Consider the following 13,336-nt stretch of genomic DNA (forward strand, 5'->3'; position numbering starts at 1 on the left):
GAGAATCACTTGAACCTGGGAGGTGGAGGCTGCAGTGAGCCAAGATGATGCCACTGCACTCCAGCCTGGGCAACAGAGCCAGGCTTGGTCTCAAAGAAAAAAAAAAAAAAAAAAGAAAGTGCAGTAACTGGCCATCACTAACCAGAAAGACAATCAGTAAAAGCTTAACAGAACACACAGTAAAGAATTCAGTGGGCCCGGCGTCGTGGCTCACGCCTGTAATCGCAGCACTTTGGGAGGCCAAGGTGGGCAGATCACGAGGTCAACAGATCAAGACCAGCCTGGCCAACATGGTGAAACCCCATCTCTACTAAAAATACAAAAATTAGCTGGGTGTGGTGGCATGCGCCTGTAGTCCCAGCTACTCAGTAGACTGATGCAGAACTGCTTGAACCTGGGAGACGGAGGCTGCAGTGACCTGAGATCGCACCACTACACTCCAGCCTGGCAACAAAGGGAGACCCTGTCTCAAAAAAAAAAAAAAAGAATTCAGTAACACTGGATGACTAATGAAAATCATGGAAAAATTTAACTAGCCGGTAAAACCTAATAGAAATAAAGTGTTAAAGACCTAAATGATTTCTAGGCTTTTCTTCCAACTCAACCATTGATCTGCTAAATCAACCATTGATCTGCTAAATGTTTCGTTTATACCTTTGATCTTTATTTTTATATGAGAACTCTCTTTTCACCCCCATAAGCACAGGCAACTGATTCTCCAATGTGAAATATCCTTAGAAAATAAACCAATTTCCTGTGTACCAGTTAAAGCTCACAGTAACAAATTTTATAAGAAGAAAAAGCTGTTAATTTTATTTTCAAATTTTTGGAAGATTTTCAGAAAAAAATAAAATGACAAGAACACATACAAATACTGAAATTATTCATTGAACTATAAACACTGAGAGAGGAAGGGACTTTTGAAGTATTTGAATCCACCTCCTTCTGAAAGTAGGAATCACTTCTAAATGTCTCTCATATCTATTTTCAAGGTGGGTTTTTCCAGGAGGGTCCCAGCCTCCTCAAATCTTTCCCAAGTTTGATGCACTTCATCTCATAAAAATAATGCATACTTTTTCTTTTTTTTGAGACAGGGTCTTGCTCTGTTGTCCAAGATTGAGTGCAGTGGCATGATCAGGACTCACTGTAGCCTCACCTCACCCAAGCTCAAGTGATCCTCTCACCTCAGCCTCCCAAGTAGCTGGGACTACAGGTGCACACCACCACACTAGGGTAATTTTTTTTAATTTCTGTAGAAATGCGGTCTTGCTATGCTATGCATGCTGGCCTCAAACTCGTGGGCTCAAGTGAGTCTCCTGTCTTGGCCTCCCAAAGTGCTAGAATTATAGGCCTGAGCCACTGGGCCTGACCATAAACCATTTTTAATGATTAAAAAAAAAAAAAGAAAAAAGAAAATAAGGCAGGCCGGCTTCTCACATTACATACCTTTAGAAAAAGGTCACATCCTTGAAGCAGCTTTGTTATATGCAGAGCACAGTACTGGTTTCAAAAAATATATAAAGGTTCTGTGCACTGGTATTGTTTACATGTCAAGAATTGCCATCAACTTCTATGAAAATTAGCAGGTCGGCACAGTGGCTCATGCCTATACTCCCAGCACCTCAGGAGGCCGAGGTGGGCAGATCACCTGAGGCCGGGAGTTCGAGACCAGCCTGACCAACATGGAGAAACCCCATCTCTACTAAAAATACAAAATTAGTAGGGCGTGATGGTGCATGCCTGTAATCCCAGCTATTCAGGAGGCTGAGGCAGGAGAATCGCTTGAACCTGGGAGGCAGAGGTTGTGGTGAGCTGAGGTAGTGCTACTGCACTCCAGCCTGGGCAATGAGAACAAAACTCTGCCTCAAAAAAAAAAAAAAAAAAAAAAAATTAGCAAGTTCTATTCATTCAAGTACATTAAGTTAATTGTACTTCACAAAGTTTTATATTTGGGATGAGGCTAAAACAGAAAAAAAAAAAACCACTAGCACAGAGCTGTTAATAAAAAAAAAACTTGAAAATATTAATTATTGTGAGATGTGATCAAATGAAAATCAATCCTGGATAACATTATAAATCTCTAACTCCATAAATAAGTTCTACTATGTACTAAACATTTCCACTATCAGAAGATCCTGATTAAAATAAAGAAATACATAAAACTGAAACAGTAAGTCAATGTGATTGTTTGTTTCATTTCAGAAGATCTACGGGTCCTGCTGCCAGCCACATGCATCTCCGGGTTCTCAACGAAGTGTGACTAGCTCTTCTGAAGAGGTAGGGTGAATGGCGACTGTGTTGTCAAAGTCCGCCTTCGTTGCTCCCATCTTCACCGCAACGGCAAAACCTTGCAGCATTTCATCACATCCAAGTCCCTGCATATGGATCCCAACCACCTGGGAAAAAAAGAGAAACATCTTCTTTTCTTTTTTCTTTTTTTGTTTTTTTGAGACAGAGTTTCGCTCTTGCCCAGGTTGGAGTGCAATGGCATGATCTCGGCTCACTGCAACCTTCACCTCCCGGGTTCAAGCGCTTCTCCTGCCTCAGCCTCCTGAGTGGGATTACAGGCATGCACCACCACACCCAGCTAATTGTGTAATTTTAGCAGAGATAGGGTTTCACCACGTTGGCCAGGCTGGTCTTGAACTCCCGGGCTCAAGTGATCCACCCACCTCAGCCTCCCAAAGTGCTGGGATTACAGGTGTAAGTCACGTTGTCTGACTGATATTGTGATCTTAATTGATCTTAATTGAACCTATAAAGAGCCTCTGGTGATGGCCGGCTCTTCATATTATTCCTCTCCATATTGCAGTTCTTAGTCTTGAGAAGAATGGACTAATAATGTTTGTCAACTAAATGAATGATAACTGGTATGAAGAAATAACTAAGAAGGAGCCTTCATGATTCAATATCCAGAAATCATAGGCTACTGAGGAATGTTCATGGCACCACCATGCCTAGCTAATTTTTGTATTTTTGGTAGAGACAGGGCTTCACCATGTTGCCCAGGCTAGTCTCAAACTCCTGAGTTCAGGCAATCTGCCTACCTCGGCCTCCCAAAGTGTTAGGATTACAGGCATGAACCATAGCGCCTGGTTTCTCCTCTTTTTTTTTTTTTTTTTTTTTTTTTTGAGATGGAGTCTTGCTTCGTCGCCCAGGCTGGAGTGCAGTGGCATGATCTTGGCTCGCTGCAACCTCCGCCTCCCAGGTTCAAGTGATTCTCCTGCCTCAGCCTCCCGAGTAGCTAGGATTACAGGCGCCTACCACCACACCAGGCTAATTTTTCTATTTTTAGTAGAGATGAGGTTTCACCACGTTGGTCAGGCTAGTCTCAAACTCCTGACCTCAGGTGATCCACCCGCCTCGGCCTCCCAGCGTGCTGAGATTACAGGTGTGAGCCACCATGCCCAGCATCATCCTTATGTTTTAAAAGGAGTGGAACCTCCTTCTAGATGAAATATTATGAAGAACCCCAAAATACGTATAAGACAGATCAAAGTGGGCCTGCCCAGTTGAATCAGAAGGCTTACCAGCTTGGTCTCCCTCCTTTCCACCCCTGCAAAATACTGCCATCCCTGTCCATTGTCCATTTTGCAGAGCACTATTTAGTTTGCTGGATTTTTCCTTACCTTTTCTTCCTTGTTAGCACAGACCATTTTCATCACACATTTTGTTTTCCTTTTGGTAACTGCGTGATACATCGGGGTAAAGCTGGTTGAATAGATCTTCACATTTTCTTCTCCATATTTATGAATGGCCTCATCTACAATGCACATTTAAAAAAAGCATCTATCAGAAAACTAAATAATTACACTGAACTATCAAAGAGGGAGATGGCCAGAAATAACATAAACTGAACCAAACCATGAGGAAATATCAAACCACACCAAAATGAGAGGCATTCTACAAAATAAATGTCAGTGTCATATAAGACAAAAGAAAGGCTGAGGAATTTTGCCTCTAGATGAAAAGAAAGGCTGGGCACAGTGGTTTGTGCCTGTAATCCCTGCACTTTGAGAGACGGAGGCAGGCAGATCGCTTGAGCCTAGGAGATTGAGAACAGCCTGGGCAACACAGTGAAACCCTGTCTCTACAAAAAATTAGCCAGGCATGGTGGTGGTGCAGGTCTGGTAGTCCCAGCTATTCGGAGGCTGAGGCCAAAGAATTGCTTGCACCCAGAGGCAGAGGTTGCAGTGAGCCGAGGTCGTGCCAATGCACTCCAGCCTGGGTGACAGCGGGAGAGTTTGTCTCAAAAAAAAAAAAAAAGAAAAAGAAAAAGAAATAGAAAAAGAAAAGAAAATGATACTTGGTTTACATAAGGGCCAGTTCTTAGGAAAGATATATTTGTGTGTGTGTGATGTGTGTGTGCAGAGTGAAAAAAATGAAAAAGCAAAAATATTAAGGTTAGAGAGGAGTCCTTTGTACTATTTTTAGAGCTTTCCTTTAAATTTAAAATTAGTTCAAATAAAAAAGCTAGAAAAAAAAGATCAAAGAGATAGGGTGGTGTGAAGGAAAGATACTATACACTCGAAGTAGTAGTAGGTGAAAAAACTGGAACTATGACAAGAGAGGAACCAAAAAGCAACGTAATCTGGGACTGAGATAGGTCTCATCAGCTGACAGAGACCTAATTTAAAGTTGGGGGCAGGGGAAAGAGGAAGGAAACTACAAATTACCTTCGGTTTTTGAATACCTACCTTCCGTGAGTCCCACTGTCCCAATAGGGGGGTGGCTGAAGACCACAGTTGGGATGTTGTTATAATCTAATTTGGAATCTTCCTTATGTTCAAAAAGTCGATGGGCAAGTTTTCGGCCAGCAGCTATTGCAACTATGGAGATATTTTAAAATCAGTGTTTATCTTACTGTCTATTTTAATATAGCTAAATTGTTCCACTAGCCATTTACCCATCTAGCTTAATGCCCTAGTTCTGACAGTTTCATGCCATTGTTCATTACACTATCTAGATTACAGTGAAGACATACATGCCTCAGCAAACAACTCAAAATGACTGGCTTATGAGAATTCTATACATTCTATTACAGGTTGAGCATCTCTAATCCAGAAATTCAAAATCCAAAATCCAAAATGTTTGAGCACCATGATGCCACAAATGGAAAATTCCACACCTGACCTCATGTGAAGGGTTGCAGTCAAAAACGCAAAATCGCACTTTGGGAGGCCGAGGCAGGTGGATCACGAGGTCAGGAGATCAAGACCATCCTGGCTAACACGGTGAAACCCTGTCTCTACTAAAAATGCAAACAATTAGCCGGGCAAGGTGGCGGCGCCTGTAGTCCCAGCTACTCGGGAGGCTGAGGCAGGAGAATGGCATGAACCCGGGAGGCGGAGCTTGCAGTGAGCTGAGATCCGGCCACTGCACACCCGGCTCGGCAACAAAGCCAGACACAAACACAGACTTCAAAAAAAAAAAAAAAAAAAAAAAAAAAAAAAACGCAAAATTATGTCTCATGCACACAATTATTTAAAATATCATATGAAAAAATAAATAAAAAAATAATAAAATAAAATATCGTATGAAACTACCTTCCGACTATGCGTATAAGGTGTATGTAAAACAGATGAATTCCGTGTTTTGACTTGGGTAGCATCTGCAAAATATCTCATTACGTATATGCAAATATTCCAAAATTTGAAATTGAAAACACTTCTGGTCCCAAGCATTTCAGATAAGGGATGCTCAACCTGTCTGGCCCCACTCCCAAAAGACACATTCACAAGTTCTACTTACCTGGCAGTTAATCTACTTAATTAAGATACTAGCTTTTCAATACAATATTTATGGAACAAACTATATTAGTTTTGAGCATCTTTAGTTCTATTTTATAACCGTATTAACTTGACAGTAATTAGTTTTGTTTTGTTTTGTTTTGTTTGAGATGGAGTTTTGCTCTTGTTGCCCAGGCTGGAGTGCAATGCCGTGATCTCGGCTCACCACAATTTCCACCTCCCAGCTTCAAGCGATTCTCCTGCCTTAGCCTCCCAAGTAGCTGGGATTACAGGCATGCACCACCACGCCCGGCTAATCTTGTATTTTTAGTAGAGACAGGGTTTCACCGTGTTAGGCAGGCTGGTCTCAAACTCCCGACCTCAGGTGATCCGCCCACCTTGGCTTCTCAAAGTGCTGGGATTACAGGTGTGAGCCACTGCACTCGGCAACAGTAATTTTCTTTTTTTACTTAAAAGTTTATTCTTGGCTGGGTGCAGTGGCTCATGCTTGTAACCCCAGCATTTGGCAGGGCTGAGGTCAGGAATTCCAAACCAGCCTGGCCAACGTGGTGAAACCCCATCGCTATTACAAATACAAAAATTAGCCAGGTGTGGTGGTGTGTGCCTGTAGTCCCAGCTACTTGGGAAGCTGAGGCAGGAGAATCACTTCAACCGGGAGGCAGAGGTTGCAGTGAGCTAAGATTGCGCCATTGCACTCCCATGGTGCTGGGATTACAAGCGTGAGCCACTGTGCCTAGAATCTTTATCATTATTATTATTATTATTATTATTATTATTATTATTATTATTATTATTTTTAGACGGAGTCTCGCTCTGTTGCCAGGCTGGAGAGCAGTGTGCCATCTCGGCTCACTGCAACCTCTGCCTCCCGGGTTGAAGCAATTCTCGTGCCTCAGCCTCCTGAGTAGCTGGGACTACAGGCGTGAGCCACCACGCCCAGCTAATTTTTGTATTTTTAATAGAAAAGAGGTTTCACCATGTTGGCCAGGATGGTCTCAATCTCTTGACCTCGTGATCCACCTGCCTCGGCCTCACGAAGTGCTGAGATTACAGGCATGAGCCACCGTGCCCAGCCAAATCTTTATTTTTTTTAATAGAGACAACATCTCACCATGTTGCCCAGCCTGGTCTCAAACTACTAGACTCAAGCGATCCTCCTCCTTCAGCCTCCCAAAGTGCTGGAAGCCACCACACCCAGCCAAGAGCAAGAACTTTCTAAAGGAACTAAAAGGGTTTGAGTGTGTGACTGGCATAGGTTTCATATCCTGATATAAGGCCCTGGGACATACTGGAATCGCTGATGAGGTTCCAGAAGGGTACAGATTAATAGTAGATCAAGTGGCATCATTAATGGATAGAGACGGGACAGAGCTTGAAATGGTGCTTAGGAAGCGGGTTGAGGTATGGGATGCGGGAGAGAAGGAAATCAGTCTTGGTTGCATCAAGACCAGTCATACAAGAATGACAATCTAGGCTGTGTGCGGTGGCTCATGCCTGTAACCCTAACATTCTGGGAGGCTGAGGCAGGCGGACTACTTAAGCCCAGGGGTTCAAGACAACATGGTAAAACCCTGTCTCTACAAAAAATGCGCCTGTGATCCCAGCTACTTGGGAGTCTGAGGTGGGAGGATCACCTGAGCCCAGGAAGGTTGAAACTGCAGTGAGCCCGTGATCACGCCACTGCACTCCAGCCTGGGTAACAGAGTGAGACTCTGTCTCCAAAAAAAAAAAAAGAAAGAAAAAAGGCAATCTAAATTACTTCTTCCAAATGCCACTTCCTTCCACTGCCACCAAGCACAAGTCTGCTCCTAACTTAAGAGAGTTCCGCAAAGGGTCATCATATTGTCTGCATGAAAATTTCAGTCTCGGCTAAGCATTTTAAGTCTTTTATTCAGATAATGTCAGGTATCCAACCAATATCTATTTCAACACATTGTACCATTTTGACAACGTAAAGACACTCATCCTTTTAACTTTGCTTAAGCAGACTGCAGATTTGATAGATTTGAGCTGGATGGATCAGGTAACACACAGACCCTCCCTCATCAAGAAGGCAAGAGACCTTACCTGGAGTAAGAAGAGCTTTTCCACATACATCCCCAACTGCATAGATGCCTTTTACGTTAGTATTCTGGAATTCATCTACTATGATATGACCCTTGTCATCAGTTTGAATTCCCTAAAATTACAAAGAGACATCATGTAAACATTTGGCCCACCTACAAAAAAAGGTAGATCAAACCTCTGGATCTCTCTCCCTCATTTCACATGGGAACTGCAGCCAGCATCTCCAAGAAACCATGAAACTCAGCTGCAATATGGAAGTCATTTACAGCTGGCAAGTTTCAAGCTGGGTACAGTGGGCCCACACCTATAATCCCAGCACTTTGAGAAGCTGAGGAGGGAGGATCTCTTAAGCCCAGGAGTTTGAGATCAGCTTGGGCAACATAGTGAGACCCTGCCTCTATTAAAAACTTAAAAATTAGAAAAAAAAAGTTGTCAAGTTTCATGTCTTTCTTAATGGACAAGGTAGTATTTTATCAACTTTTGAGGTGTTTTAATGGGATTTGACACTGCAATGTACAATTCAACTGGCCAGGTAGACATGAAGAGGAATCACTCAACTATCAGGTATGCCACTTGGAATCCCTCTGGAGTTCAGCTTTTCAACTTGTCCCATGGAAGCACTGCTCCTGAGGCACACTGACTTAAGCAGTCACCAAAAGCATATTTGTATGTTTATTTAGTTTTTTTTAGAGACAGGTTCTCACTCTGTTACCCAGGCTGGAGTGCAGTGGTGTGATCATGGCTCATTGCAATCTTGACCTCCTGGGCTTAAGCAATCCTCCTGCTGCCTTAGCCTCCCGAGTGGCTAGGACTAGAGGCATGTGCCACCACCTGGATAATTTTTTAACATTTATTTATTTATTAATTATGAGATGGAGTCTCGCTCTGTCACCCAGGCTGGAGTGCAGTGGCATGATCTCGGCTCACTGCAAGCTCCGTTTCCTCAGTTCACGCCATTCTCCTGCCTCAGCCTCCCAAGTAGCTGGGACTACAGGTGCCCGCCACCACGCCCGGCTAATTGTTTTGCATTTTTAGTAGAGACAGGGTTTCACCATGTTAGCCAGGATGATCTCGATGTCCTGACCTCGTGATCCACCAGCCTCAACCTCCCAGAGTGCTGTGATTACAGGTGTGAGCCACCACGCCTGGCCTTTTAAACATTTTTTTTATAGAATAGGTCTTGCTGTTTCCTAGGCTGACCTCAAACTTCTGGCCTCAAGTGATCCTCACGCCTAGATCTCCCAAAGCACTGGGATTACAGGTGTGAGCCACCATGCTGGGCCAAAAGCACATCTCTATGAAGCTTACCATTGTATCTTTAAAAATCCAAGCAACTTTTGCATTCTACTCTAAAACATACTGATGTTTTTTCCAGACTCCCAGAATAAAAGCAAAAACAAAACAAAACAAAAACCACATACTGATGTTTCCCTTAACCAAAAATCTTTCCCTACATGGAGTCAAATTTTTGCTTTAAGAAGATGTGTAATGCTTATCATGTGGCTTTGCAAATCCTAAGCACATGTGAGAAGCAGAGATATGGCAGAAGTAGGAAGTAAGTAGCCATAGAGCTTAAGAGTACAACCAGCCGGGTGCAGTGGTTCACGCCTGTAAATCCCAGCACTTTGGGAGGCCGAGGCAGGCAGATCACCTGAGGTCAGGAGTTCGAGACCAGCCTGGCCAACATGGTGAAACCCTGTCTCTACTAAAAATACAAAAAATTAGCTGGGCGTGGTGGTGCATGCCCACCTACTTGGGAAGTCCCAGCTACTTGGGAAGCTGAGGCAGGAGAATCACTTGAACCCAGGAGGCGGAGATTGCAGTGAGCTGAGATGGCGCCACTGCACTCCAGCCTGGGCAACAGAACGAGACTTTGCCTAAAAAAAAAAAAAAAAAAAAAAAAAGTACAACCTTTGGTACAGACAGACCAAAATTCAAATCCTAGCTCTGCAACTATGAGACCTTGTATAACCTCCCGTTTATCAACAAATATTTGAGCTTCTATTACAAATGAGACTTTGACTTCATCACTGACAATACAGACATTCTCCCTACACCACAGAGTTTACAGCCCGGTCAATTATCTAGTATCTCTGTGATCCTGGCTTCCTTATACCTTGCTGGTTGCTGGCAAGATTAAATTAGATTAGTAACATGTTGATAAGACCTAGCACATAGTAATCACTCAGTTTATATTATATAAATATATCTTAATGTCAAATGAGACTGAACCTTTCTTTTTGCCTTATTCTTCAAAAATTTAGCAAATATAGGCTGGGTGGAACGGTTCATGCTTGTGATCCCAGCACTTTGGGAAGCCAAGGTGGGAGGATCGCTTGAACCCAGGAGTTCAAAATTAGTCTGGGCAATACAGCGAGACCTTGTGTCTACAAAAATTTTTTTCAAAAATTAGCCAGGTGTGGTGGACGAAGGTAGAAGGATCACTTGAACCCAGGAGCTTGATGCTGCAAGGCTGCAGTGAGCCATGATGGCACCACTGTACTCCAGCCTAGGTGACAGAGCAAGACCCTGTGACAAAAAAAAAAAAAGTTAGCAAATGTAGTTGAAAACTGGACCTACCAGTGCTTATATCTGTACGATGGCAAAATGTCTCTTGAAAGGTGAAAAGCGGAATGAGTAGTTTCTTGTTGTTGTTTTCTTTTGGTTTTTCTTTTTCTTTTTTTTTTTTTTGAGGTGGAGTTTTGCTTTTGTCACCAGGGCTGGAGTACAATGGTGTGATCTCGGCTCACTGCAACCTCCACCTCCTGGGTTCAAGTGATTCTCCTGCCACAGCCTCCCAAGTAGCTGGGATTACAGGCATGCATCACCATGCCTGGTTAATTTTTATATTATTAGTAGAGATGGCATTTCACTGTGTTGCCCAGGCTGGTCTTGAACTCCTGACCTCAGGTGATCCACCCACGTCGGCCTCCCAAAAAGCTGGGATTACAGGCATGAGCCACTACACCTGGCCGACGAGTTTTTTTAATATGAAAATAGGCAACTAGTTTCACTGTCATTGAACAAGATTACAAACAATCAAAACATCTCCCTGAATATTTTCTAAGTTAACATGCAGAAAAACGACCTTTTACAGAAACAAAAAAGGAATCCACATTACAACGGAAATTTAGTATTAGAACATAAATCAAAATGGTATACACTGCTCAAGCAGCTCTATCAAATACATACACTGAGGCCGGGTGCAGTGACTCACGCCTATAATCCCAGCACCTTGCGAGGCCATGGTGGGCATATCATCTGAGGTCAGGAGTTCGAGACTAGCCTGGCCAACATGGTGAAACCCTGTCTCTACTAAAAAAAAAAAAAACAAAACTTCAATGGGAGTGGTGATGCACGCCTGTAATCCCAGCTACTTGGGAGGCTGAGGTAGGTGAATTGCTAGAACCCAGGAGGCAGAGGTTGCAGTCAGCTGAGATCACAACACTATACTCCAGCCTTGGCAACACAGCAAGACTCTGTCTCAAAAAAATAAAACAAAACAAAATAAATATATGCACCTCAAACATAAAATATTCTATTATTACTAATAGAGTAGTATAGCATATCAGAAAAATCATCATCATTATCAACAGCAGGTGAACACTCACTGTGTTCATAACGTAAGCTAGGGTCTCAATTATAAATTGCTTTGCATGCGCTTTTTCATTTACTCTTCTCTATAAACCAGTGAGGCAAGGACTTTTATCATTCCCATTGTGAATATGAACCACTTGAAGCAGAGAAATTAAGCTGCTTGCTCAAAGCCATGCAACTGTTATGTCGCAAGAACTAAGGTTCAAATTCGGGTCAAACTCTGGGAACCACTCCCCAAGCTTCCACTCTAGATTTTACTTCAACATTTAAAAGAACAAGTAAAAATGCCAACTGTCCACAAATATAGACAGTGTGGGTAGAGCCAAGAGAGACAGCTTCATATCTGTTACCATCCCTGTGTACAATGTACCAGACAGTTACCCACCCAGCAATCTGGATTACCTACTGCAGATGCTAAGAGATCAGCACAGGACTTGAAAGAGACATTCACATAGCAAAAACGAAGTCTGTAAGAGGGAAGCCAGTAGGAAACTAGGTTAGAGGTGGCAGGCTGGCTGGGCATGGAGGCTCATGTTTATAATTCTAGCACTTTGGGAGGCCCAGGTGGAAGGATCACTTGAGGCCAGGAGTTGAAGAGCAGCCTGGGCAGCATAGTGAGACTCCATCTCTACAAAAAACTTAAAAATTAGCCAGGTGTGGTGGCACACTCCTGTAGCTCCAGCTACTTGGGATGCTGAGGCAGAAGGATCAGTTAATCCCAGGAGTTCAAGACTGCAGTGAGCTATGATCATGCCACTGTACACTAGCCTGGGTGACAAAGCAAGACCCTGTCTCAAAAAAAAAGAAAAGAAAACAGAAAAGAAAAAGGCCAGATGTGGCAGCACATGCCTATAGTCCCAGCACTTTGGGAGGCTGAGATGGGCGAATCGCTTGAGCCGAGGAGACCAGCCTGGGCAACATGGTAAAACCTCATCTCTAAAAAAAATAAAGAATAAGAAAATTATCTGGGCATTGTGGCACACATGTAGTCGCACCTACTCCAGAGGCTGAGGTGGCTGGATCACTTGAGCCCAGGAGGTTGAGACTGCGGTGAGCTTTGATCACACCACTGAACTCCAGCCTGGGTGACAGAGCAAGACCTTGTCTCAAAACAAAAACAAAAACAAAAAACAAAAAACAAAACCAGAAAAGAAAGGAAAAGGAAAGAAAAGAAAACTTTTTTTTTTTAAATTTCAAAGGAAGAAGCAATGAAATTTGATCACAAACTGAATACATGGAAAAAAGAGAAAAGAATCCAACAGAATCCACCCAAGTTTTGGGTGTCTGGGGGGAAAATAAAACCATAGGACTCCTAGTAGATTCACGAATGTTTTGGGTAGACCAAGCCAGCTTACCAGTTTGTCTAAACTCAGGCCCTTGGAATTTGGGTCCCTCCCAATGGCCCAGAGCAGGCAGTCAACATCTGGAATCGTGGTCATGACGGGTAGGCTACCAGGAACTGCAGTAACCATGCTGACTTCCAAGCCTGATGAAGTCTTTTTAACCTCCTTGACCTATTGGCAAATAAAATGTATTACACGTGTGTGGAGGCTGGGGGAGGACAGGGGAAGAAGGAAAGCAAATACTGAGGAAACTAGAATTTTTAGCATTAAAGAAAATTCCCACTGAATCCCACATACGAACATAGACGTAGACTTTTACCCAAAGACCACCAACACTAGAACTCCCTTAAACCAAGCCTGTTCCCTGGGTTGACCCAAATTTTCTAGTCAGAGGTTGGGAATGTCAGCTCATGACACCATTGTAATGCCTCACTTTAAAAACAAGAATTTTAAAATGTACTTCTGGAAAACTGTAATAACATTTTTTTTTTTTTTGAGAATGAGTCTCGCTCTGTTGCCCAGGCTGGAGTGCAGTGGCGCGGTCTTGGCTCACTGCAAGCTCTGCCTACCGGGTTCACG

At 43.1% G+C, this 13,336-nt stretch overlaps 1 protein-coding gene across 1 annotated transcript in view; it reads right to left on the reverse strand.

Annotated features, from left to right (window-relative positions):
- Nucleotides 1-790: 790 nt before the first annotated feature.
- The window catches only part of GSR (glutathione-disulfide reductase), a 59,041-nt gene continuing 46,495 nt past the window's right edge, over nucleotides 791-13,336 (reverse strand). The window contains exons 9-13 of the mRNA XM_026453977.2: nucleotides 12,770-12,928; nucleotides 7,818-7,929; nucleotides 4,698-4,829; nucleotides 3,630-3,763; nucleotides 791-2,396 (exon numbers count right to left, since the gene is read on the reverse strand). Coding sequence (XP_026309762.1) covers nucleotides 2,247-2,396; nucleotides 3,630-3,763; nucleotides 4,698-4,829; nucleotides 7,818-7,929; nucleotides 12,770-12,928 — 687 coding nt within the window. The 3' untranslated portion in view covers nucleotides 791-2,246. The remainder of the gene's footprint in view (nucleotides 2,397-3,629; nucleotides 3,764-4,697; nucleotides 4,830-7,817; nucleotides 7,930-12,769; nucleotides 12,929-13,336) is intronic.

Source organism: Piliocolobus tephrosceles, chromosome 7 (genome assembly GCF_002776525.5).
Source record: "Piliocolobus tephrosceles isolate RC106 chromosome 7, ASM277652v3, whole genome shotgun sequence".
In the NCBI taxonomy this organism is placed as follows: Eukaryota; Metazoa; Chordata; class Mammalia; order Primates; family Cercopithecidae; genus Piliocolobus; species Piliocolobus tephrosceles.